This window comes from Mustelus asterias, chromosome 14, assembly GCF_964213995.1.
Source record: "Mustelus asterias chromosome 14, sMusAst1.hap1.1, whole genome shotgun sequence".
In the NCBI taxonomy this organism is placed as follows: domain Eukaryota; kingdom Metazoa; phylum Chordata; class Chondrichthyes; order Carcharhiniformes; family Triakidae; genus Mustelus; species Mustelus asterias.
Window position 1 is genome coordinate 70,158,970 of NC_135814.1, and position 26,747 is coordinate 70,185,716.

Consider the following 26,747-nt stretch of genomic DNA (forward strand, 5'->3'; position numbering starts at 1 on the left):
GTGTACAAGATGTAAAAATATTAGAGAGCATGTGCACACGCACACAACTCTGCAAAATCCATCATCATTTAAAATATGCAAATGTCCTTTTCAAAAATGACAACTTTTCAATGAATTGAATGTGTAAGATGTTTTTAGAAAGCTATCTAGTTTGAGTGCTGGTCAATAAAATAAACAATCCCACTTGGTCACGCTTGTTGAAAACACATTTGCTTATAATGAATTTCAGTTTCTTTTCAAAATCCAAATTTGGAAAAATAAAAACTGTAACTCAGATGATTACTCATAAGCTTAATATGACAATAATTATTAAAGTATTTTAGTCTTTTTAGTAAAGCTTTAAGTAAAACTTTAGCTTTAGTAAAGTTTTTAAAAAAAAACCATGGCACTATAACTCATGGTTTACCTTTCTTTTCGAATCCAACTTGAGCATCATATTGTGGAGATGGAGTTTTTCTTGTTTAATTTCATTTTGAGCTAAACCATTAACTTCATGCTCTGCAAATGTCAAATGAGAATGAAACAAAACATTGAACAAGCTACATATAGAATTTTAATTCATAACAAAACAAATGCCTAAAATGAATTGCAACATTAAAAAAACTCACTTTCTTTCACTAGCATCTTTGGTAAGTACATTAACATAAAATTTAATTCTTACCTCGACTTTGTAAAGTTTTGGATCTGAAATCAAATTCATCCTGAAGATCTTCAAGGGACTTGATTTCTTGTTCAATCTCCTAGAATCACAAAATCAAGACAAATAAACCTACATTTGTTTAGTGTCTTTCATGTCACAAAGTGCTTCACAGTCAATTACATGAAGCACAGACACATACATCTCAGAGGGTAGTGAATCTCTGGAATTCTCTGCCCATTGAAGCAGTGGAGGCTACCTTGTTAAATATATTAAACAGGTAGATAGATTTCTGATCAATAAGGGAATTAAGGGTTATGGGGAGCGGGCAGGTAAGTGGAACTAAACCACTATCAGATCAGCCATGATCTTATTGAATGGCGGGGCAGGCTCGAGGGGCTAGATGGCCTACTCCTGCTCCTATTTCTTATGTTCTTATTTCTTATACACACACTTAATTAGGACAAGGTTAGAGGCTGCGAATCCTGTGGCGAGTAACTCATCTCCTGACTCCCCAAAGCCTGTCCACAATCTACAAGGCGCAAGACAGGACTGTGATGGAATACTCGCCACTTGCTTGGATAAACGTAGCTCCAAAAGCACTCTAAAATGGGACAAAGCAGTCCACTTTTGATTGGTATCCCTCTTACAGATACCCACTCCCTCCACCACTGACACATATACACACTGCAGAAACTCATCAAGGCTCCCGCAGCACCTTCCAAACCCACAACCACTACCCTCTAAGGACAAGGCAGCAGCCACAAGGAACACCATCACTTGGAGGTTCCTGTGCAAGTTACCTACCATCTTGACTTGGAAATATATTGCCGTTCCTTCACTGTTGCTGGGTCAAAATCCTGGAATTCCCTCCCTAACAGCACCATAGGTGTATCTACAATACAGGGACTACAGATGTTCAAGGAGACAGCTCACCATCTTCGAGGGCAATTAGAGATGGACAATAAATGGACAATAATAGCTAGTTACGTCCACATCCCGTGAATGAATTTTTAAAAAATCACCCAGTATGATCCCACAAAGAGGGTAAATGATCAGCTTTGTTTTGAAAGTTTTAGTTGGAACACGGTGAAGCAAGAGATTTCCTGCTTCTTCTACAAAGTGGAATCTTTTATTTCCAGTCAACAATAGGCAGCAGTTTAATAATTCAACCATAAGTTGGCATTTCCAATAATGCAGTACTCCCTGGAACACCATTGATGTGTCAAGCTGAGACTGTGTTCAAATCATGGGAATGGAGCTTGCAGCAGTGACCATCTGACTTGCAGGCTAGAATGTGACTCATCTTACTAACACTTAGTATTGTATGACACGGGTAATTGAAAAATTTAACATAAATACAAATTCTCAAATTACATGTGCACTATTAAATTCTGTTGAAGGTCATATTTTCACCCCATTGTAAATAAATCTAGGTTAGTCTTTCATAAATGACTTTGGGTAATTCTACTGACGAATTATGCAAGTCTTCTACCCTTTCAGTTCCATGTCAAATATAAATAAATCATGATACACGCAATGTGCCTTCCAAATGTCACAATTCAGAAATGAACCAAGAGATGCAGGAAGCTCATATTACAGAAAAATAGTTCTTGTCCAAAAAACAAAAATATAAATTCTGAAATAATTACTGTAACTATGTCACAAAAATGGAAAAGAAGCAAATTATTCAGGTTAATGCTCTGCATCTGTAAACAAAATATGTTTATGCCACTAAATTTTCATTCATTAACAGCTTAAGCATCCAGAGCTGCCAGATCTCTTGATAAAATGGGTGGAGCTAATTGAGAGCCTGCCTCCTGGAAGATTGGTGAACTACTCTTGCTGTCAGGAAGTCCATGCTCAGGATGCCCGTTTGGTCCTGACATCGAGGTCCAGAAGATTGTGGTAACCTATTGGCCTGAGCTTTAGATTTTTAAAAAATACACAACAGTCCACCCTTAGCTGATAAAAACAAGTTACTGAAGTGGGAGCTAAGACAGCACACACACCATTATCATGACAGCTAAAACTAGCATATCAATGTAGAAAAATGTCAGAAGCACAATGATAAAATGGGACAGAAGCCAAGGATAGAATATGAAATGAGACCAAAAATTTGGTCAAGTGGATGGGTTTTAAAAAAGATCGAATTGGAGAAAAATGTGATGCCATGGCTAAAAGTGATGCGGTCGGGGCAGAAAAAGAGAAGATGCACAAGAGGTTGAAGTTGGAGGAACACAGTTAGGGAGTTGGGCCAAGGAATACGTTGTAAGAGATGCAGAGAGAATGAGGGTCTTTGCCATAGGGGGGATTTAAACAAAAGGAGATTTTGGGGCATTGGGAATTAGAAGTTAAATTCAGATTTGGGAGAGCAGAAGGGAACCCAAAAATGTTTAGCGTCATCTGGCAGGCTCTTGTCACAAATAATGAAAACACTTGTGGACTAGATTCTCTCAAGTACAAAGAACACAGACTTGAGTGCATGAAAATAGGGGCCCATCACTTACGTCAACAGCAGCAAAGGATGCACCAGATTGCTTATACTGGAAGTCAGTTTGAAAGCTCATAAAGAGACACTTAAAGTTCAAACCTTGCCACAAAAGGCCTGATCATTTTTCTATCGAAGCTTACTACTTGCAATTACATATGTTCATTTTTAAATGCAAGAATTTCTAATACTTATAAATTTAGAGGAAAGATTGCAGACAGAAAATTATTTTTAAAACAAATCCAGATTCCTACTTTGTTGTTCATTGGAACAGTGCACAAGATGATCTCAATATCTGAACAGCTTATCAATCCAAATTCAACCACAGTGGCCCAACCACCACTGGAAGGGCTATTAGGACGGTGGGGAGTAGAGTAGAACATAGAACATAGAACATAGAAAGTCACAGCACAAACAGGCCCTTCGGCCCACAAGTTGCGCCGATCACATCCCCACCTCTAGGCCTATCTATAGCCCTCAATCCCATTAAATCCCATGTACTCATCCAGAAGTCTCTTAAAAGACCCCAACGAGTTTGCCTCCACCACCACCGACGTCAGCCGATTCCACTCACCCACCACCCTCTGAGTGAAAAACTTACCCCTGACATCCCCCCTGTACCTACCCCCCAGCACCTTAAACCTGTGTCCTCTCGTAGCAACCATTTCAGCCCTTGGAAATAGCCTCTGAGAGTCCACCCTATCCAGACCCCTCAACATCTTGTAAACCTCTATCAGGTCACCTCTCATCCTTCGTCTCTCCAGGGAGAAGAGACCAAGCTCCCTCAACCTATCCTCATAAGGCATGCCCCCCAATCCAGGCAACATCCTTGTAAATCTCCTCTGCACCCTTTCAATGGCTTCAACATCTTTCCTGTAATGAGGTGACCAGAACTGCGCGCAGTACTCCAAGTGGGGTCTAACCAGGGTCCTATAAAGCTGCAGCATTATCTCCCGACTCCTAAACTCAATCCCTCGATTAATGAAGGCTAGTACGCCATACGCCTAGTAGAAACACATTTTGTAACAAGTTCAGTCCTGTAATCACGCAAAATAAAGCAAATGATACAAGGAACCCCAAGCTAATTACACAGACAAAGGCAGTACATTGCCAATCTTCCTGTGCTCTATCCCAGCTCAAACTTCAGATGTGATTTAAATTAAGATTCTGATTAGAAATACATTTCTACTCAATCAACATTCGTGTTATGATGTGGACTCAAGAGGAAGTAGGTGACCATATACATACCTGAACATTGCTCTTTATGTTCTTCACTTTCTGATCCAGCTGTTTCTGCTTATCCTGAATTACAGTATTCTGGACCGGACCAACTTGATTCTACAAATTCAAACATATTGAAAATATAAATATTCTGGTGATGTTCTTCCTCCCACAATTTGGAGAAATTGGGCTAAATTTTCACTCCTTCTGCACAAGTGCTGCGCATCCATTTGAAATTCAGAGTCATGGAAGATGATAGCTGGAAAATTTGAATCCTGATGATATACTTGAGACAGCCAGCATCTGAGGGAGCTACACCAGCCAGATTCAATTCCTCCCCATACTGAGTTAGAAAGTTAGAAAGAGCAATTTGTCTCTGGGAACAGGAGAAGGTGAAGAGGGGAAGGGAGCAAATAATCCAACAAACCTATTCCTGAGCAGGATTCCTACCCTATTGGAAAGTCCAGCGCTTCATGTAGCACAGAATAATTCACTAGAGGTACAAATGTAAAGGAGTTCACCAGGGGAAATAGGGGGCTATATGCATGATCAGAAACTTAGCAAACAATTCCTAAACTTTGAATTGATGATTTTTACTTTGAGAAACAGGACAAATCATAGAATCATAGAATCATAGAAACCCTACAGTGCAGAAGGAGGCCATTCGGCCCATCGAGTCTGCACCGACCACAATCCCACCCAGGCCCTACCCCCACATATTTTACCCGCTAATCCCTCTAACCTACACATCCCAGGACTCTAAGGGGCAATTTTTTTTAACCTGGCCAATCAACCTAACCCGCACATCTTTGGACTGTGGGAGGAAACCGGAGCACCCGGAGGAAACCCACGCAGACACGAGGAGAATGTGCAAACTCCACACAGACAGTGACCCGAGCCGGGAATCGAACCCGGGACCCTGGAGCTGTGAAGCAGCAGTGCTAACCACTGTGCTACCGTGCCGCCCCAACATGTAGCAAGTACCAACATGTAACAAGAGAGCAACTTAACAGCGAATGATATTATCACATTCCGATCATTTCTCAACCAACTAATCAATATTTTCTTTAAAGAAGGTTTCCGAACTCAACTATTTCTATTAAGTCTCAGCAAAGCTGTTGCTGTTTACCTGGGGACACTTGAACGTGATAACACCAGAATGAGATGATCATGGCCAGTGTCTTCTGGGCGGCTGAACCCATGAGACGGGGCTGCAGGACCCGGAGTTTCTGCTAGAATGGTCAGACTCAACTGGCACCAAGGTGGGTATTAGTCGAGGGGGTGTCAAAAGAGCAGATACGCTGACCTCTAAGAGAAACAATCATATACTGCTCACTTCACATGGGCTGGGCCTCAGTATTTCCACTGATCTGCAAACAGAGCAGTACACAGAAGAAGGGCAACTCCATCAAAAGCTTCAATCTATTCGATCCATTCTGGAACAACCAAGTGCGCAAGCATGAACTCTTATTACAAGATTGTGCAGCAAAGAAAGCAGAACACTGATACCATGCAAGATAGTATAGAAGCAAATTCCCAAATAACATTTGAGCATAGCCACAAAATTCCTTTGCACAACTTCCAATAACCGTGACTGCTTCAATGAAACCAGCAGCCTTTTTTTGCCCAAGGATTGGGTCTTCTTCTTTGGCCTTTATATTATAGCAGAGCTGAGAGGGGCTCACTTCAAAGTTGTTCCTATCCTTGACTGATTCATACACACAATTGCATTTCCTGTTCTTCTGAACAGATAATGGGAAGCAAAATGAAAAATGTTTTCAATATGAATTACTGCAATTCATTACTAGCTTTAGGTCATAATGAGCAGGGTCATTCACTTCACTTGTTTTAAAGCATTGAACATGAAAAAATGCTGTTTTGGGCAAAATTGAAATATGTTGAATTAAAAATTACCTGTTCAGCTTTCTGGGCATTTTCCAAGATTTTCTTTTCTTCTTTCAGGCAGTTAGATATAGTCAGTGCCATCAGAATAGGCTCTTCCTGGAAGAAAACCTAAAAAAAGAAAAAGATAGCTCCAATATACTTGATATGTGCTTATACAGTAGGTAAAGTTTAATCAAACCTATGAGAGGTAATTTACCTGCAATCTTTAATCAAGTCAATCACTATGTGCTTTGCAAATGAAAACATACCATTATTATGGACACCAAATTATACATGCAGGCATTTATTGGAATAGTATATTTACTCAGAAAAGTTTAATGCATTAAAATCGACAGGTCTGAATTGCCCTCCATAAACATTTTCTCCTTTAAAAAAATTCCCTTATGTTGTGCACCCGCAATTTGTTTTATAGAAACACAAAATCCCTGCAGTGCAGAGGAGCCATTCGGCCCAACAAATCTGCACCAACTCTCTGAAAGATCATCCTCCCCTGGCTCTCCCCTCTATAGTAAGAAGTTTAACAACACCAGGTTAAAGTCCAACAGGTTTATTTGGTAGCAAAAGCCACACAAGCTTTCGGAGCTCTAAGCCCCTTCTTCAGGTGAGTGGGAATTCTGTTCACAAACAGAGCATCTCCACATCATGTCTCCCCTCTATCCCTGTAACCCTGTGTATTTACCATAGCTAATCTACCTAACCTACACATCACTGGACACTAAGGGGCAATTTAATATAGCCAATCCACCTAACCTGCACATCTTTGGGCTGCTCATTATCTAACTTACAAACGGTAATTATGTTGAAGTTTCCCCAGACATTGGTTTTCATCATAATATCCCCACAATTTCATATACATTATATAATGTAAAATTGGCTTATCAACCCAAAATGTATTTCAGGTTTTTTTAAAACAACATCAAGCAAATCAATTAAGTGATATAAATGAACCAAATGAGCAAGTTGCATAATACCCGGGCTTATTTAATTTGCTCATTATTCATTCGATTTATTCTCCAGTAAATGTTACTGTGCAGGTTAATATATGCAATGAGATGTTTATTCTATACTCAATATTATTTGCCATTGAACTATTTTGATAATGTTCATCCTTGCTATACTACACAAACAGCAGCACAACATTTGAAGACAGGATAATTTGCAAACATAGAACTTGAAATTGAGCCAATCAATTTTACATTGGATGCTAATTTGGCTTTGCTGCAGCACTGTTGTGAAATGTATTTTAAGCAGCTGGGTTAGGAAACTGGTCACTCAGGCACTCACATATTTGCTATTTGTAAGTTGGATAATGAGCAGCTCAAACGTGGAAGCTCCAATCCATACCTGCAGGTTGCGTTTGATTTTTCTGATGTTGTGCTGAAGCAAGAAGTTGTTCTCCAAGGAAAATCGGCTGTATTGGTCATCCAACTGCATCAGCAGCTCATGAAACAGGACTGTGGCCATTGAATCATTTGTGGCAGCGTGTTCCCTGACAACACAAAACAGGAAGTGATAAATCAATCAGCTCAGCCTATGAAAAAGTAGGGAGATACAACGGAAGGGGTTGAAATTGTTCTTCAGTAATAACGCAAAAATAGCAAAACAAAACAAAAATGTTAACAACTCCGGAGTCCAGTGCCCATCAAGAGAAATGTGCAGGATGTGAACTGGGCGATTTGCTGTCACACATTTTGCACATTGCCAAACCCAACTTCATTCCTCCTTCACCATCCCCCAACATTTCTGCTTTAGGGCAACACGGTGGCAGTGTGGGTGGCACAGTGGTTAGCAGTGCTGCCTTACAGTGCCAGAGACCTGGGTTCGATTCTGGCCTCAGGTAACTGTGTGGAGTTTGCACATTCTCCCTGTGTCTGCGTGGGTTTCCTCCTACAGTCAGGGAGATTAGCAGGGTAAATACGGGGCGGGGGTTAAGAAGATAGGGCCTGGGTGGGACTGTTGTTGGTGCAGGCTCAATGGGTCAGATGGCCTCTTTCTGTACGATGATTCTAACCTTTAATTAGCTTTTTGAATTGGAATTGAAGTAATTCTTACCAGTCTTTAGTCTCCAGCCACTGTCCAAGGTACTGCCTGATCTCCATTGGAAAGTTGTCATCATAGAGCTGATCAACTTGCTCAAGGAATTTGGAGTCTAACTGTTGTAGTTGGTACCACTGAGACATTCTGCAGAGTCACCTACATGAAATTTAAAAAATACATTTGGAATATTTTATAATAACCACACTTCAAAGTAAAAAAGATTATCCCTACATAGGCCCACCCCCTGCTGACTCCACCACCCTCTGCTCCTCCCATTCCCATAGGGGTGGCATGGTGGCACAGTGATTAGCATGTTAAATGTTACAAAGACTCCTCAATTTCATGTTACATTTCTATTTACAAAGTATCTTTGTGACATACGAGTGAACGGAATTGTCAATTAGCATTAAATATGGAGCTGTTGTGCTGTGGACTATACCTACTAGGATCTGGATTGAGAATGACATCCTCCATTTCACCAAACCTTCACTGTCACCACAAATCAACACTTCCATTTTTCATCGTCATGCATGTTAACTATAAATGTCAGCAAATCTCTCAATCCATGCATGAAGTCTCCAACTCCTACTACATCAATAGTGCTGCAAAATATTGAATCTTGATAGGTTTCTCTGCAATAAACCATTGCTTTGGAGGAAATCTGGATATTGCCCCCAATAGGCTAGCGAACTCAAAACAGCAAACAGACTGTATATTTTTTCTTCAATTAAACAGCAGTCTTATAAATTTGTGCAATAATGAATTAATTATGCAATAGATATATAAGGGCAGCTATACTTGGATCTAAACAACACATGTATGAATCTTTAGTAGTATCAGAACAGCATATGTCAGGATGTCATCTATAGTTTAGCAGTTTCTGGGTTCAAGTCGTGCTTCAGAACTCGATGAAATTATCTCAGCTAACATGTTAACACACGGTCATGTTTTAGATTAGGCAACACCACCATGAGCTATTTAATAAACATAAACCAATCCCATTTCTCTATTTAAAGAATAGTGGGGAATTCCCCATATGTCAGCAATGATTAGATATAGAGTGAGCATTCATTTCATTTACTATTTGTGGGATGAAAATTAGAGTTGGATGTATTTCAATCATCTTTAAAGGTACAGGACTTGGCTCCTTGAAACTGACCCTTTTTTGCTTCCCTTGGTTGTCTTCAGGAAGATGAGCACAGCGAGGTGTGATTTGTGCCCAATTCTTTAAAAGTTAAACATAAACTAACTCCAAAGAATGCACCAAAAGAAGACAAGCTTTGGGTATCCATGCACCTTTAAATTCAAAATAAGAGAAAATACTGAATAGTCTCAGCAGGCTTGACAGCATCAGCGGAGAAGGAAACAGAGTTGACGTTGTACGACACTTATGGACCTAACTCTATTTCTCTCACCACAGATGCTGCTAAGGTTATCCAGCATTTTCTGTTTTTATTTCAGATTTCCAGCATCCACAGTATTTTGTTTTTATTTGCGCGTTCACTTGGTTTGTCAACTTGAATGGCAGGTTAATATCACAGGCACTGTTGTGAGCAACACAAGAAAAAGATCATGAAGTAGAGGTTACACTTTGACCTGCGCAATATAGGCTTACGAACTTCTTTTTGCATGCAGTCTTGCTTGGTTTTCCTACCTTACCACCTCCTGACGTTCACTTGAATTTCCATCATCAAACACCTTGGTTGTAACTATTGATTAGAAAGCTAACTGGACAAGGCACATAAACATTGTGCTCCAGAAGCAAGTCAGAAGCTGAATATTCTGTGGTAGTCATTTCCTGACTCCACAAAACCTTTCCACCACATGCAAGGCACAAGTCAAGAATGTGATGGCTTACTCTCCACTTGTCTACAGCTGTACACAAGAAGTTCAACACCATCCAGCCCACTTGATCAGAACCCCACCCAGCAACTTAAATATGCACTCTTCCCATCATGGGCACAACGTGACAACAGTGTATGCCATCCACAAAATGCACTGCAACAACTCGCCAAGGCTTCAGCTGCACTTTCCAAACCCAAATAACTAGAAGAACAAGATCAGCAGGCATATGGGAACACCATCACCTGCAAGTTTCCCTGTAAGTCACAAATCTTCCTGCCTTTCCTTCATCATTGGTGGACCAAAATCCTGGAACTCCATCCATAATGGTACTGTAGTGTACCTACACTACACAGAATGCAGCAGTTCAAGGAGGTAGTTCACAGTCACCTTCTCAAAGCTCACAGCACATGAATGAATGCATTTTAAAAAGTGAGTCACCATCACTTTCAGAGATAGGTGTGCCTTTTCAAAGTGGAGGCATCTGGCTCAAGCTTGTGGGATCACACTAAACAAATGGAATCTGTTAAAAGGCAATTCCCGTATGGATTGGCAGGTGCAGTCTCAAGCTTTGCAGACTGCTGTTACTCCCACCGGATGGTGTGCACAGTGACCAGGAAAAGAACAGGCAAGGGTGGGGGGAGTTTAAAAAATTGCAGCTCCTGATCAACACAGTGGAGAAAAATAGCACAGAGAACATTGGCAACCATGATCCAAACAACAGGAATGTTTTGTTTCAAAGTAAACCAATTCTCCAGACATCTAGTTATAACGCCGCAAGTAACATGCTCAGTCCACACATTAGGGATTTTAGGCAGTTTACTGACATAGCTTCATGTTCCTATAGGATTAATAAGTTGCAAAATTATTTTCATTAAAATAAGTCCCAGAATTCAACTTGATTTCTTGTTAATAGCCACAATAGTAATTAGGCAAGTGTGATTTTTTTTTTGGTATGCATGCCCAAGAGTCTTGTGAGGAGAGCGTGAAAGTCCAAGGTCAAGTTCCATGTTGTTCTCCTGCTTTATGCTGTGCCATGCTCTCTCATCTGGCCACTTGGTGCACATCTCTCCTGCTCTAGACAAGAGTCGTCAAAAGCATCAAGAAAAGACTGATAAGAAATACAGTGGCGTCATCGACAACTCAAACAAGTAAGCCAAGCACTGTTCCCTCCCGAACTTGTTGCCCAGTCTGCTGTCCGTAGGTCCAAAAATAAAATTGGTTCGAGTCTGTAAGCCACATCTAATTGCCCCCACTTTAGCCCAATAGGTATGTAAATTAGTTCTCTCAGGCGATCTCAAAGTAGGCGGCACGGTAGCACAGTGGTTAGCACTGCTGCTTCACAGCTCCAGGGTCCCGGGTTCGATTCCCGGCTCGGGTCACTGTCTGTGTGGAGTTTGCACGTTCTCCTCGTGTCTGCGTGGGTTTCCTCCGAGTGCTCCGGTTTCCTCCCACAGTCCAAAGATGTGCGGGTTAGGTTGATTGGCCAGGTTAAAAAAAAAAAAATTGCCCCTTAGAATCCTAAAATGCGTAGGTTAGAGGGATTAGCGGGTAAATATGTGGGGGTAGGGCCTGGGTGGGATTGTGGTCAGTGCAGACTCGATGGGCCGAATGGCCTCCTTCTGCACTGTAGGGATTCTATGATTCTAATTACCTCTCCGGACCACCAATGGGCAGAAATCCTTTCTTACTGGCCTAACAAATCACTAAACATGAAGTAATTCGGGACTTTTATGTCAAGTGAATCCATGTAATAAGGATTGTTACCGAGCCAAAATATTCAATTCATGTCACACCACAGTCTAATAGTGTTCATTGATTAATGTGCGGTTCTTTGAGCTCAAGGTAACTGAGAGGAGCCAATACAAGAGAAATTCAGCAATGAGAATTTTCTGAAGTCCCATTGACTGAAAAATTGTACAGAAAAAAATTACCTTAATTCATAGGGACTGATAGTTCATACATTGAAGATAATATGACAAAAAGGTTAGCATTTACAAAGTGCTATTTATAATCATTTGACATTTCAAAATCTCTGCAGCCAATGAAATACTTTTGAAGTAGTCCATGGACTTTAACCTGGTGTTGTGAGACTTCTTACTGTGTCGACCCCAGTCCAATGCTGGCATCTCCACATTTTTGAAGTGTAATCACTATTGCAGTGTAGGAAACCCTGCAGCCAATTGTCACACAGCAAACTCCCATAAACAGGAATGTGACAATGACCAGATAATCGTTTTTGTGGTGTTGACTGATGAATAAATGCGGATCAGGATACTCCTTGCTCTTCTTCAGAAATATAGTGCCATAGGAACTTTTACATCCATCTCAGAAAGAAGCCGGGCCTTGGTTGAATGTCTCTTCCAGAAGAACGTATCAACAACAGTGTAGCACTCCCTCAGTACTGCACTGGAGTATCTGCCTTTACAATGGTGTTCAAGTCAAGGCATGGGATTTGAACTCAAAACCCTGTGATTCAGGCGAAAGGGCTAACAATAGAAACATGGCTGACACTAAACTTGATAAAGTACTTATTGATTTTAAAAATCTTGCAACCAGCCTCCCATAAATACTTGGATTTGCAAAAATATGTAATTGGTGCTATTATACATTTATTCATACAACTAGATTTGCATTAATCTTTGCCAAGTCCTTAACTACCAATAAATTAAGTTTAGTGAACTCAAAAGTTTGCTTTTAAACTTCAACTTGTTGGCGCACAGCCTGCTAAGCGATTGCATTCCCAACTCATGCTGTGTGGCTTTGGCACAGCTGCAAGCTACCATATAACTGACCATTACAGCCAAGATTCTTCCTGTCAGCCCAGCATTGCCACTCAAATTTATAAAGAATAATACAACAGTTTATTTTGAAGGCCAGTTTACGGATTTTACATATAGAAGCAGTACGCTTTGCCTGCTAAAGTTAATTGCATTATCACTCCTGTTTCCAAAGAGTCATATTCAATGGAAATCCTTAATTTGAAATTCAATTTATTCTCTGTTTTTCTCCAAGTTCAGTACAGGTTGGTCATTAAGGTCAGCTCACTAAAGAATATAAATCACGTCACATTGTTCTACTAGTAATCTGCTTCACAGCAGTATTTTCATTAAATACAATCAATATCATATTTTATCCACTTTCCACACAATGTTAAAATTACTATGCCATAGGCCAAGGTGTAGATAAAATGCCAGTGGAAACCGTAGAAAAGTTAAAACTCATACCATTTCATAGATTTATTTGTAAGATTTGAATATATTTCAGTCACATTTGTATATACCTGCAGTTCTGAAATTCACTTCAAATTTTCATGCCAGCTTATATTGAACACATCCCTCTGCTAGGCATAACAGGTTCTCTCTTTAGACCAAACCTGATCTGTTGGCTTTGAAAGTATTTGCCATGTTTTACACAAACTCTCCAAACACTGTATATTGCCATTTCAGCTACAGTAGGGAAGGATTAGAAAAAAATGAAATGAATCAAGGTGAAACTTCAAAGTTCACTTGCAACAACTCAAGACAGAGTCAGTGTTCTCCTCTGCAAAATGGTCCAAGATTTTCCCAAAATTCCATCTAGAAGACTCAACAATCCATTTATTTGGAATGCAGCATGAATATATAATCCTTTAAGCTAAAACATTTTTTTCTTAAAGTTTTTTTGAAAAATCTTACTGGTGGTCGCAACAGTACCAAAACTAGAAACAAGCATGCACTTCTGGATAATCAGTGTTTGCACTGCAAAAGGCACTCTAGCCATGGCAGCATGAAAAAAAAGATTATGAAGTATAATGTACTGTTGGGGTAGAACAAGTATGTTTTAATTTATACAGATAACAGAAAAAGAAGAGAGTTGCAAAGGCTTTAATTTGCCATATTCCACAAAGGATCATTGGCATCAATCTCCGATAAATCTCCGTGGGCGGCATGGTAGCACAGTGGTTAGCACTGTTGCTTCACAGCTCCAGGGACCTGGGTTCGATTCCCGGCTTGGGTCACTGTCTGTGTGGAGTTTGCACATTCTCCTCGTGTCTGCATGGGTTTCCTCCGGGTGCTCAGGTTTCCTCCCACAGTCCAAAGATGTGTGGGTTAGGTTGATTGGCCATGCTAAAATTGCCCCTTAGTGTCCGTAGGTTAGAGGGATTAGTGGGTAAATATGTAGGGATGTGGGGTAGGGCCTGGGTGGGATTGTGGTTGGTGCAGACTCGATGGGCCAAATGGCCTCTTTCTGCACTGTAGGGTTTCTATGACATGGGTGCAAAAGAAAAATTCATCAAAACAGTTCCAGGGATAAGAGACGCCCTTTACATGAATAGACTGGAGAGGCTGGGGTTATTCTCCTTAGCAAAGGGTGAAAGGGGATTCAGGTGAGATGTTCAAAACAATGAGGGGTCTAAACAGAGTGGATATAGAGAAGCCGTTCCCATTGGCAAATGGATTGAACATAGAACAGTACAGCACAGTACAGGCCCTTCGGCCCTCGATGTTGTGTCGAGCTTTGTCCGAAACCATGATCAAGCTATCCCACTCCCTATCATCCTGGTGTGCTCCATGTGCCTATCCAATAACCGCTTGAAAGTTCCTAAAGTGTCCGACTCCACTATCACAGCAGGCAGTCCATTCCACACCCCAACCACTCTCCGAGTAAAGAACCTACCTCGGACATCTCTCCTATATCTCCCACCATGAACCTTACAGTTATGCCCCCTAGTAACAGCTACATTCACCTGAGGAAATAGTCTCTGAACGTCCACTCTATCTATCTATCCCCCTCATCATCTTATAAACCTCTAAGTCGCCTCTCATCCTCCTCCGCTCTAAAGAGCAAAGCCCTAGTTCCCTCAACCTTCCCTCATAAGACCTACCCTCCAAACCAGGCAGCATCCTGGTAAATCTCCTTTGCACTCTTTCCAATGCTTCCACATCTTTCTTATAGGTGAGGTGACCAGAACTGCACACAATATTCCAAATGTGGTCTCACTAAGGTCCTGATGCAGCATAACCCTACGGCTCTTAAACTCAAACCCCGTTAATAAACGCTAACACACTATAGGCCTTCTTCACGGTTCTATCCACTTGAGTGGCAACCTTCAGAGATCTGTGGATATGAACCCCAAGATCCCTCTGTTCCTCCACATTCCTCAGAACCCTGTCGTTGATCCTGTAATCCGCATTCAAATTTGTCCTACCAAAATGAATCACCTTGCACTTATCAGGGTTAAGATTGAGCAGAGGATACGAATTTAAAGGGACTAGTAAAAGAAACAAAGGTAAACAAACTTGTTGCAGGGAGTGCTTATGATCAGGAATGCCCCTGAAGGGAAAGAAATTGCAGGGTTATAAGTGAGTGGGATGAACTGAATTGCTCTTGCAGGGAGCATGCATAGGCTGAATGGTCTCCTTCTGTGTTGTAAATATTCTTGGATTCTTTGTATCACGCCAACCCCTTTTTCCCATCCTAAAAAGGCTACAGGATTATCAGAGGAACCCAGCGCTCGACTTTTTTTGTGCGCGCCTTTAGTTTGGTTCCTCATTATTTTGGCCCATATCATACATTTCAGCAACGCAGGTAAAACCAAAATCGCAGCAGTCTCACCTCACAACATGAACCCATCTTTTCCTTTGTGCAAATTTTTTGTGAAATTTTGCTTTGATTTCAAAATTCCCACAAGCTGTGCATGGTCTCTCCCCTTTCTGCAAAAAGAAAATTATCCAGAACTAAAAACTTCCACACGTCCCTGCAAGTTATTTTGAAAATCTGGTCCTGAAAGCCAGAAGTTCACCCGCACTAAACGTTTTCCCAAATAGGTTGCAGAAAGTGGTCATTTAGCACATTGCTCTTTCAAAGAGTCAGCAGAAAAATCAATTCAGTTCATCTCTCCCTGTACTTTCTCCAAGTCCCTTTACTAGCCAAGTGACTATGACGCAGGACTGCTATACACACACACATATACATATACACATACATATATATACATACACACATATACACACACACACACACATCTGAAACAAACACCTGTAGAGAGAGAATACAGCCAACATTTCAAGTCAGGATGACCCATCCTAACTCCAAACATTGGCTCTATTCTCTCTCCACAAGTGCTATCAGACCCTCTGAATTTCTCCAGCATTTTCTGTATATATGTGTGTGTGGGGGTCAGTTTAACTCAGTTGGCTGGACAGCTAGTTCATGTTGCATACCTACATCACCAGCACCGGTTCAATTGGCATACCAGCATGAGATTATTCATGAAAGCCCACCTTCTCAACCTTACCCCTCGCCTGAGGAGTGTTAATTCTCAGGTTAAATCATCTAGAACCATGGTGACTTTTTACCTATATATATACATATATAATCAGACATGTATACATATCCGTATTTGAAAGACAACAGCCCAAACCTGAGCACTGAAGATCCACAGCCAGCAGATCCGCACCAAGCTTTCACCCTTTCCGATTCCAACGAGCGAACTGCAGCAGCCTGTGCAGAGTGAACCTGTGCAGAGTGAACGCGGAAGAAGCGGCTGGGGGCGAGGAGGGGGTCAGCCCCGCCCTCACACCTGATTGACATCCCGCTCAGCCAATCGCAGAGCGCCATTCTCAGAGCGGCCAGTGAGCGCGCTGGGGAGGTGGGGCCTGGGGGCTCTTCCCGCCTCTGTCTCTCCCTCCCTCCCGCTGGAGGCACAGCCGATCCCAGCCCAGGCCGGGGGGAGGCAGCGGGAAGAGCGACACGTGGTTTCCAAGAAGTTGCAATGTTAGAAGCAGGGGACAAGTGGCAGGAAAGCGAGAATCGAAAGTAAAGATGCCGCAGGAAAGGGCGGCTTGATAACGTCAATACTTCTATCAATCCTTAATGCCCCAAAACAAACTGTCCATCGGCATCAATACTTAATTTTCCTTTATTGTAATACTTATTTTGTTTTTCGTCTGTATTTATTATTTTTGCCTGCTTGTTTTTCTGAAAGATGGAACAACATTTTATTCAAAAAGCCAATGAAATCCAGAGTTCCCACATGAGGGACAAACCAGAACCAAGCTGACAAGACAAGGGATTATACATCACATCTTGTGCTCAATCAAACAACATCCAAGCTAACAGGATGAGGCATTGCCTCCCTTCCGGGACTTGGTCTGAGCTTCATCTTAGCCAAAAGGCCATGATGGCTTTAAAAATTGGAGCAATGTTTTAAGGGATTGGGCTACATATGCTCATGCTGCAAAGTTTGTGCCTTTACTAATAAGCAATTTGTTGGCCATTCAGTAAATCACTAAATATTTCATACTTGCTGCATTGGGGATGCCTGGTCCCGTTCACTTGGCAGCCAGTGTCTTGCATATCTCCCTCCCTTCGTGTTGTTCGCACAGGGAGCTGAAAGTATTGAGTAAATACCCACAAATAGGCTTTTTACTGGAAGTCATAATGCAAGGTCATTTTTTTTTCTGAATAGGATCGTTAGATTGAAGGAAGGCCATTGGAAATTATTTTCTTTAAGTCAAGCTTGACAACTCACAAATGTGGGGGGCGGGGTGTAGTATGTCCATTAATTTGTATTGTTAACTGCAGATAAGTTGTATTGTTTGAACTAAGTGAATCCTATCAAACTGTTGCTGTATAAACAAAGGAGCTTACGCAACTTGTTTTTGTAATCGTCACTGCTTTTGCTCAGTTTTCTCAGGATACCTTTGGAATGCTTTGGAGAAGTGTTCATGGTGGCACAATGGTTAGCACTGCTGTCTCACAGCTCCAGGGACCCAGATCATTTCCAACTGATTTGATTTGATTTGATTTATTATTGTCACATGTATTAACATACAGTGAAAAGTATTGTTTCTTGCGTGCTATACAGACAAAACATACCATTCATAGAGAAGGAAACGAGAGTGCAGAATGTAGTGTTACAGTCATAGCTCGGGTGTAGAGAAAGATCAACTTAATGCAAGGTAAGTCCATTCAAAAGTCTGACAGCAGCAGGGAAGAAGCTGTTCTTGAGACGGTTGGTATGTGACCTCAGACTTTTGTATCTTTTTCCCGACGCAAGAAGGTGGAAGAGAAAATGTCTGGGGTGTGTGGGATCCTTAATTATGCTGGCTGCTTTGCCGAGACAGCGGGAAGTGTAGACTGAGTCAATGGATGGGAGGCTGGTTTGCGTGAAGGATTGGGCTACATTCACAACCTTTTGTGGTTCCTTGCGGTCTTGGGCAGACCAGGAGCCATACCAAGCTGTGATACAACCAGAAAGAATGCTTTCTATGGTGCATCTGTAAAAGTTGAAGAGAGTTGTAGCTGACATGCTTCAAGAAGATGACCATTGTCCCGGTACTTAAGGAAAACCAAGCAGCGTGCCTTAATGATTATCGGCTGTTGGTTCTGACATCCATCATTATGAAGTGCTTCGAAAAGTTAATCATGGCACAAATTAATTCCAGCCTCCTGGACTACCTGGATCCACTACAGTTTGCCTACTGCCGCAACAAGTCCACAGCAGACGCCATTTCCCTGACCCTTCACTCAACCCTGGAACACCAAGATAACAAGGACACCTATGTCATCTTTGCGTGACTGTCTGTATGAAGTTTGCACATTCTCCTGTGTCTGCGTGGGTTACTTCCCATAATCTAAAGATGTGCATGGTAGGTGGATTGGCCATGCTAAATTGCCCATAAGTGTCCCAAGATGTGTAGATTAGATAAATTAGCCATGGAAAATGGGTGGGTGGGGGGGGGGGGGGGGGTGTCTTGGTAAGATACTCTGTCAGAGAGTTGGTGCAGACTCTATGGGCTGAATGGCCTCTTCTGCAATGTGGGGATTCTATGTGAGAGATACAAGTAACAAATTCAGATGGGTACAGCTATGACGGTTATACTGTTGAGTTAGACTATATTATTCTAAACAAATCAGAAAATGCTGGGAAATCTCAGCAGGTCAGACAGTGGAGAGAGAAAATAGAGTCAATGTTTCGAGTCCATGTGACTCTTCAGCACACTGACGAAGAGTAATACAGACTTGAAATGTTAATTTTATTTTCTCTCTCCACAGATGCTGCCAAACTGTTGAGTTTTCAGTTTCTGTTTTCAGCATCAGCAGTATTTTGCTTTTATTGTAGTATATTATTGTTATTGGGAACTACATTCCCGAAAAGAAAGATGCTAGACTACTTGCAGAAGTCACTAACTGAACTAATATCTTAGGCAAGACCCAAAGTTGTAAGAATAACCTTTAGTTTAAAAGACTACAACATAAACCAGACTGATCTATGCAATATTTAGATTAAAAATAACCAGATTTATAATGTTTAGCTGACAAAATATCTCCTGGTTTATGATGAAATGCTTGCTGTATAAGGAAATATCTATGTTTTGTTTGAAGATGATCTAACCAGCTGATCCTCCACGGTATTCTGGATGTCTAAAGTTTGAGATCCTCCAAACCGGGAAGATTGGACATGGGCAGCCCTCTTGGGCAGGTAGGGTGATCAAGGAGTTGAAGCTAAGGGGGGAAAGTCAAAGGAGAAGAGCACCTGGTTAAAAAGGCTGAGAATAGAATATAATGAATAGGGTGTTCATGAACTACAGCAGAATTGGAGCGGATAGAGAGCAGAGATTTGTAGGAAAGGAGATAAGAGTAAAAATAGTGGACTCTTAGAGAGCAATACACTCCAAAAAAATTAGCCGGTAGCAATTTGGGGCTAATTGGCAATCCAAATATGACTTTTAAGAAAATTGGAAAGAAAATAAATCCGATAAGGTGCCACACAAAAGGTTAATATGCAAGATAAGAGCTCATGGAGTTGGGGGTAATATACTGACATGCAAGAAGATTGGTTAATGGACAGGAAGCACAGGGTGGGAGTATTTTCAATTTTGTAGGCTCGAACGAGTAGATTGCTGCAAGAATCAGTGTTGGGCCTTGGTTATTCACAACGTTGTTAATGACTTAGGTGAAGGAACAAGAATAATATATCTGTTTGATACTCAGTAAATTGGGCCTGGACTCTCTGTTTAGAATAATGAGGTGATTTCATTGAAATATCCAGAATTCTAAAGAGGCTTGACAGGGTAAGCACTGAGAGGTTGTTTCCCTTTACTGGGGAATCTAGAACTTTAGGGGTGGGAGGGGGGCAGTCTCAGGATAAGGAACTGATCATTTAGGATTAAGATTAGAAGAAATTTCTTCACTCAAAGGTAGGTGTGAAACTTTGGAGTTCTCTACCCCAGAGGATTATAAGGCTCCATAATTGAATATATTTATTGTCCCTCAGGGGATATGGCAACAGGCAGGAAAATAGAGTTTAAACCAAAGATCAGCAATGATCATACTGAATGATGGTGAAAGCTTGGCATGCTATATTGTCTACTCCTGCTCCTATTTCTTATGTGCTTGTGTTCTCAAATATCATCAATACTTAATTTAAATAGATCAACCCTTCATAAGGGAAATCCTCTGATCTGTGATTGTCATCCCTTTTTTGTGGTAATTTTATGAAAGGCAAACAATTATTAGTCAAAATATTTGGCCAAAAGAACAGTCTGTTGCATTTATGGGGAAGATCTTTGCGCTTCACCATTTATAGGGATGTCTTAAATGTACACAAAAGGAACTTCTCGTGTTAATGGTGAACAACAGGAATCTACCCATACAGTGAATCCTAAAATAATTACTCAAAAACCATTGGCAGATTCTTTTTTCACATTTGTTTCTCAGTAACTGAAATTTCCAATTAACCAAAATAAGTTATGTAATAAGAACATAAAAATACTACAAATTTGCATTGTCATGATAAAAAATTTTTTAAATTACCTTTGTATTAAGATGATCCAAAACAGTTTAACTTCTAATATAAATCTCATTGGGTTTTTGAGGTTAAACTTAACATTGAAACTGAAAAAAAATTTGGAACTCAAACAACATAGTAACTTAAAAGAAAATTAGTAAAACACATTTTTAAAAATATGTTTAACATCACTGCAAAAAAGAAAAACAAGTGCAAGACTAAGATAAAGATTCAGATAGGCTGAATGATATCCCATAAATACTTGCATAGTTAACAGACATTGTAAAATGTCTGGGAATTTATTGATAGGAATGGTAAAAGAAAATGATTTCAGTTGTGCCTCAGCAACTTTAAGATGAATCGTGCTCCAGCCTTGATTTACTCAGCCGGATAGGTATACCAACGTGAGTGTCCCCTCCCAACCCAATATCCCCAGTATCAAGGCACTGGTCACGTTCAACCAGCTATGATGGATGGGCCACATTGTCTGCATGTCTGACCTAAGACTCCCGAAATAAGTGCTCTAGTCCGAGCTCTGCAATGGAAGGGATCACTCGGAGGGCAGAGGAAACGCTACAGGACACTCTGAAAACCTCCCTCAATAAATGCAACATCCCCATTGTTACGTGGGAATTGCTGGGCTAAGAACACACAAACTAGAGAAGAAGAATCTGTGAAAGCGCCAATCACCTCGAGCGTCACGGGTGGAGCACATGGAGGCCAAGCGTAAAGAGCAGACAGAGAGCACAGAATCCAGAACGTGCCACCCACACACCTCATCGAATACCGCCTGCCAAACCTGTGACAGAGTCTGTGGCTCCAGGATTGGATTATTCAGCCACCGCAGAACCAACCTCCCTGGAGTGGAAGCAAGTCATCCTCGACCCTGAGGGACTGCCAAAGAAGAAGACTCAATATTGAACCATATATAATGCTGATTATCAATTTACAAGGCAGATACATTCAATTCAAAACTAAATTACAACCCTTGAGGGTTTTCAAAAAATCCTATTGAATATAAAGCATAACAATGCATAATCCCAGACGTTAAGGTGGAGCCCAGTCAGAACTGTTTCTGGTGTCCAAGTTGGCTAGTCAAAGAAAATTCCAGATGTGTATTTCTAACTGAACTGTCAGTACCGCTATGGTCGGTTAAACAATATCAAATCACATTATGACAAAAATACTCACCATAATGGCCATTGTGTCCCTTGGTATTGAACAAATTAATATACTCTTATTTATCAAATAAAAACTAATTGACATCAGCATTAAAACTTAAACTTTATTCAAACTCCTGCAATGGCAGTTTAGTTTAAAATCCCAGCCCATTTGTACAGTATTGTATAAAAAGTATTCCTGCAGCTTGTTACTTGAACACGTTACTTGCACACTGCAAGAAAATGAAATTACAAATCAAGCTCAAGTATTTTGTGTAGCACGTGTTTACTAATGTTTACATGACAGCATCACATATTGTTTAACATATGTGCTGCACATTAATCTACATTTGTCATCACACAAGAACGTGCATCTTGGGATCCATAAAGATCAGAAAAAATTCTCCATTTTAAGGTTGAAACTGGGGTCATTTTGTTTACTAATTAGCTGAACAAGGTTGTCCCACTATCTTTTTCTGTACCATTTGGTCTCTTCCACTTACTTTTCTCTCATTCTTCCTATCCTTCCACCATTTTACTGCCTGCTTCCATAGTTCCCAATTTGTCTGATGTAGCTGCTATTGAGATTGGGTAGACTGGGGTTGTTCTCCTTGGAAAGACGGAGAATGAGGGGAGATCTAATAGAGGTATACAAGATTATGAAGGGTATAGATAGGGTGAACAGTGGGAAGCTTTTTCCCAGGTCGGAGGTGACGATCACGAGGGGTCACGGGCTCAAGCTGAGAGGGGCGAAGTATAACTCAAACATCAGAGGGACGTTTTTTACACAGAGGGTGGTGGGGGCCTGGAATGCGCTGCCAAGTAGGGTGGTGGAGGCAGGCACGCTGACATCGTTTAAGACTTACCTGGATAGTCACATGAGCAGCCTGGGAATGGAGGGATACAAACGATTGGTCTAGTTGGACCAAGGAGCGGCACAGGCTTGGAGGGCCGAAGGGCCTGTTTCCTGTGCTGTACTGTTCTTTGTTCTTTGTTCTTTGTAGCTGGTGTTTTTCTAGGTTTCAATTTCTTCTCAGCTGTTTAATGAAGTATAAGGGTATCTAGCGTAACAAGGGTTAATATGGGACTGAGAAACAGTCCTGCCCACAGTGTGATGTAAAGAGACACATCACATGAGAATGCAGTCAGTTGTGGACTGGACAAAAACCTGTGTAGAAGCAAGTATGGAGTTAGCTCATAGCTTGGGCTATGATGAACTGCAGACTTGGATACTGTGTGTATAAACTTGTAAATATTGAGCATTTTGAATACTCTGTAAATAACGTTTTGCAATGGTTGGGGTACAAGGGACAGAACTGATACCAAACTGCCATGGGTTTGTAAGAGTTTTTATATGACTGACAAATTTCTGTAACATTGTTTTCAAATTATGGCAATGTTGATGAAATAAATGAATAATTGCACTAGTTGAAAAAAAAGGGGCGGCACGGTAGCACAGTGGTTAACACTGCTGCTTCACAGCTCCAGGGACCTGGGTTCGATTCCCGGCTTGAGTCACTGTCTGTGTGGAGTTTGCACATTCTCCTCGTGTCTGCGTGGGTTTCCTCTGGGTGCTCCGGTTTCCTCCCACAGTCCAAAGACGTGCGGGTTAGGTTGATTGGCCATGCTAAAATTGCCCCTTAGTGTCCTGGGATGCGTAGATTAGAGGGATTAGCGGGTAAAATATGTAGGGATATGAGGGTAGGGCCTGGGTGGAATTGTGGTCGGTGCAGACTCGATGGGCCAAATGGCCTCTTTCTGTACTGTAGGGTTTAAAAAAAAAATTTACTCTGTGCATATGTACATAGTTGTGTGTTAACAATAAGCACTTAATGTTCAACCAAACAAGACTCAGAACCTCTTTGTGAAGTCTACTGAACATACAACATACAACAATGAAATGTTGTTCCACTTTTTCTTTTAATCACTTTGCCAAACCAAAGACAAGGATAATTGTTGAACAGATTAGACCAATCTTTAAAACAAGTGACATGTAGTTGCTTATGATTTCAAATTATTACACTTTCTTATATCTATTCAATAATTTTGATATTAAACAATAGTTGTAGATTAGCTGCTTTAATATTAGATGCAAAAATACAAAACACTATGAACAATATTGGTTACTTGACCTTTGCAGTGCCTTTCTGTTTCACTTTCAGATTCTCAGCAACTGGAGTAGTTTACTAACTTGTCTTTATCTTCATCTTGATTTAATTAGGTTCAAGGATATTGGTGTATCCAATAAAAAGTAAAGTCACCATAGTCCCAGATGGACCATTGGCTGCTCTCCACTTTAGAGGGAGAGCTGACTGATGCCGATTTTTACCTGAGGATCACCACACCTCGGGTGAGGGGCAAGGTTGGGAAGGCAGGGCCTTCGTGAATAACCTTAACCAGTACAGAAATTGAATCCATGCTGTTGGTGTCACTCAGCATCACAAACCAGTCATCGAGCCAACTGAGCTAACTGTAACCTTTGTATTCAATAATGCCTTCCATGAAAACAGGACCTACAATGTAGACACTCATGGATGCCAGACTTCAGGAATCTGAATCCAAAGAAATCAATATAAAAGTAGCTTTCTGTTTTGTGACTGACACTTGCTTTAATTGATTTGCAGCTGACAATCATAGAACTATATGCTGAAGTGTATTAAGCTTTGCACTGTTTACAGTGCCTAGCACAGTGGAGTTTCATGTATATACAATTACACTGTTGACTGTAATCTCTCCACATGCGTCCAAAATATGGTTACATTTTCTTTCGAATCATTCGTGGATTGTGAGTATTGCTGGCCTGATTCATTCTGAATTGCCCTTGGGCAATGTTAAAGTTATAGTAAACAGCTGATGGGACAGGATAAAATGAGGAACGGACATATCAATGGAGTGCAGTCCTGACAATCAAACATGCACACTTTACAGCAGCAATTATTAAATGATGATGAGGAATGGGAGCCCTTGTTAATATTTCCCTTAGCTCAAATACAGTGAATTCAGTTGCAGTGCTATACTGCCAAATCATTTATTGCTTCATTGCAGTGGGATTGTAGATACTGAACCACTGATATGTTTTCTTTAGTCATTTACTTTGTGTGCGCATTTTTAAGGAAGCACTTCCTCGTCATATTAAACTTTTTTAGCTTTTATCTGCCCCAATATTTTCGTGTTTGCTTTTTCATTTCATTTTTATGCATTATTTTCTGTCTCACAGATGTTCCATTATTGCTTTTCTTCTAATTACTTTCCTCATACATTTTTCATGCGCTACTGCGTTGCTTCCTATCTCTCTTACATCCATTGGCCCTGCTGTTAAATTTCAGATTTCATTTCTTGATGCTGTGCTCTTAATCTGTAGTTTCACTTTTGTTTATTAAAATCACTTTGCATAACCAAAGGCAATGACTGTTTTAACAGCTTTACCCAATGTTTCAATGAACTGTTTCAGCAGTTTCCGATGGATTTAAGTTACTATACTTCCTTACGTATAGTCAATATTTCTGATGTTTAAAGGTACTGTTATCATAGAGTTGTGTTAATATTAGAAACAAAAAAAAAAGAGAAACATAAGCACTCTTGCTGAGGGCGTAAAGTTGTGTGGGTTCAGTTCATGACTGAATATATAATACTGCTTGAGTATATGATCTAGCTGAATATTTCAGGGCAATACTTCAGGAGTGCTCCATGACGGAGTTGCCTTTCAGGTGAGCTGGTAAACTAAGGTGCTGGAATCTGAAACAAGAACAGGAAGCACTGGAAAAACTCAGCAGGTCTGTCAGCATCTATTAAGAGATAAAGCAGAGTTATTCTTTCAAGTCCGTTGACTCTTCGTCAGAACTGAAGGGAGGGTGAACCACCATGCCAGGAGTGATCTTCAGGGCTAGAAAGGGCAGTCCAACCACGGGACACCCATCCCATGAGAGAATGGTGAGGCCAACCCCAGCTTGAGCCCACCCAATCCCCAGGACTCTTGAGGGAGACTTGAGGGAGACAACCTGGCAGCAGCAGAAGGGCAAATGGCATTTGGACATATCATTGACCTTCTTAGAACCCAAGGTACCAGGCCAGGGTACCAGTGCCAGGGTGTCAGGGGGCAGTGCACCATTGGCACTGCCAAGGTGCGTGGTCTGAAAGGGGCCTGAGGAGGGTTTTGGGGAAGGGGGCTGAGGGAGGCTGTATGGGGGATGAGGTGAGAGAGGGCTGAGTGGGGGAGGGATTTGATGGGGGGGTCTAATTGGGGAGTTGGAGGCAAGGTTGGGTTGAGTTGGGTCACCCTCATGCCTGCATGGTGTAAGGGGGAGGATGCCCCTTTTTGGAGGTGCTCCCCTAGTCAGTGGCGTGGGGGGGGGGGGCGGGGAGGGGTGGCACCATTTCAGCTTTTGGTGGGAGGGGAATCTGTCTCTGACCACAGAGATTGGGGTGCCCTTTAAAAACGGTGCCCTGCTCTCTGAAAAGCCAGGCTGGCCAGCAGGTTTCCTGAGATGGGTTTATTTGTATCATTCATGTGGGTGAATCCCACCTGACAGGCGCTGCCAGCACCAACGGAAATCACTCCCGTAGTGTGGGCACTTAGTTCCAATTCGAATGAATCATGGTCACTGTGTGCAAATTGGACATTGTGTTTATCTACATTACCTATTCATTTTCTTCTACCACTAAAGCAATCATCTAACC

General features: G+C 41.2%; 1 protein-coding gene across 3 annotated transcripts in view; it reads right to left on the bottom strand.

The window, feature by feature from the left end:
* LOC144503765 (signal transducer and activator of transcription 1-alpha/beta-like) overlaps positions 1-16,700 on the bottom strand; it is a 46,888-nt gene extending 30,188 nt beyond the window's left edge. The window contains exons 1-8 of one of the 3 annotated variants that reach the window (XM_078228608.1): positions 16,540-16,645; positions 13,417-13,582; positions 8,307-8,447; positions 7,599-7,743; positions 6,264-6,362; positions 4,377-4,466; positions 662-740; positions 407-498 (exon numbers count right to left, since the gene is read on the bottom strand). In XM_078228608.1, coding sequence (XP_078084734.1) covers positions 407-498; positions 662-740; positions 4,377-4,466; positions 6,264-6,362; positions 7,599-7,743; positions 8,307-8,434 — 633 coding nt within the window. In that variant the 5' untranslated portion in view covers positions 8,435-8,447; positions 13,417-13,582; positions 16,540-16,645. Of the gene's footprint in view, positions 1-406; positions 499-661; positions 741-4,376; positions 4,467-6,263; positions 6,363-7,598; positions 7,744-8,306; positions 8,448-13,416; positions 13,583-15,731; positions 15,830-16,539 lie in introns of those variants that run through there. The other 2 variants (XM_078228609.1, XM_078228607.1) reach the window with 2 other exon arrangements.
* Positions 16,701-26,747: the final 10,047 nt, after the last annotated feature.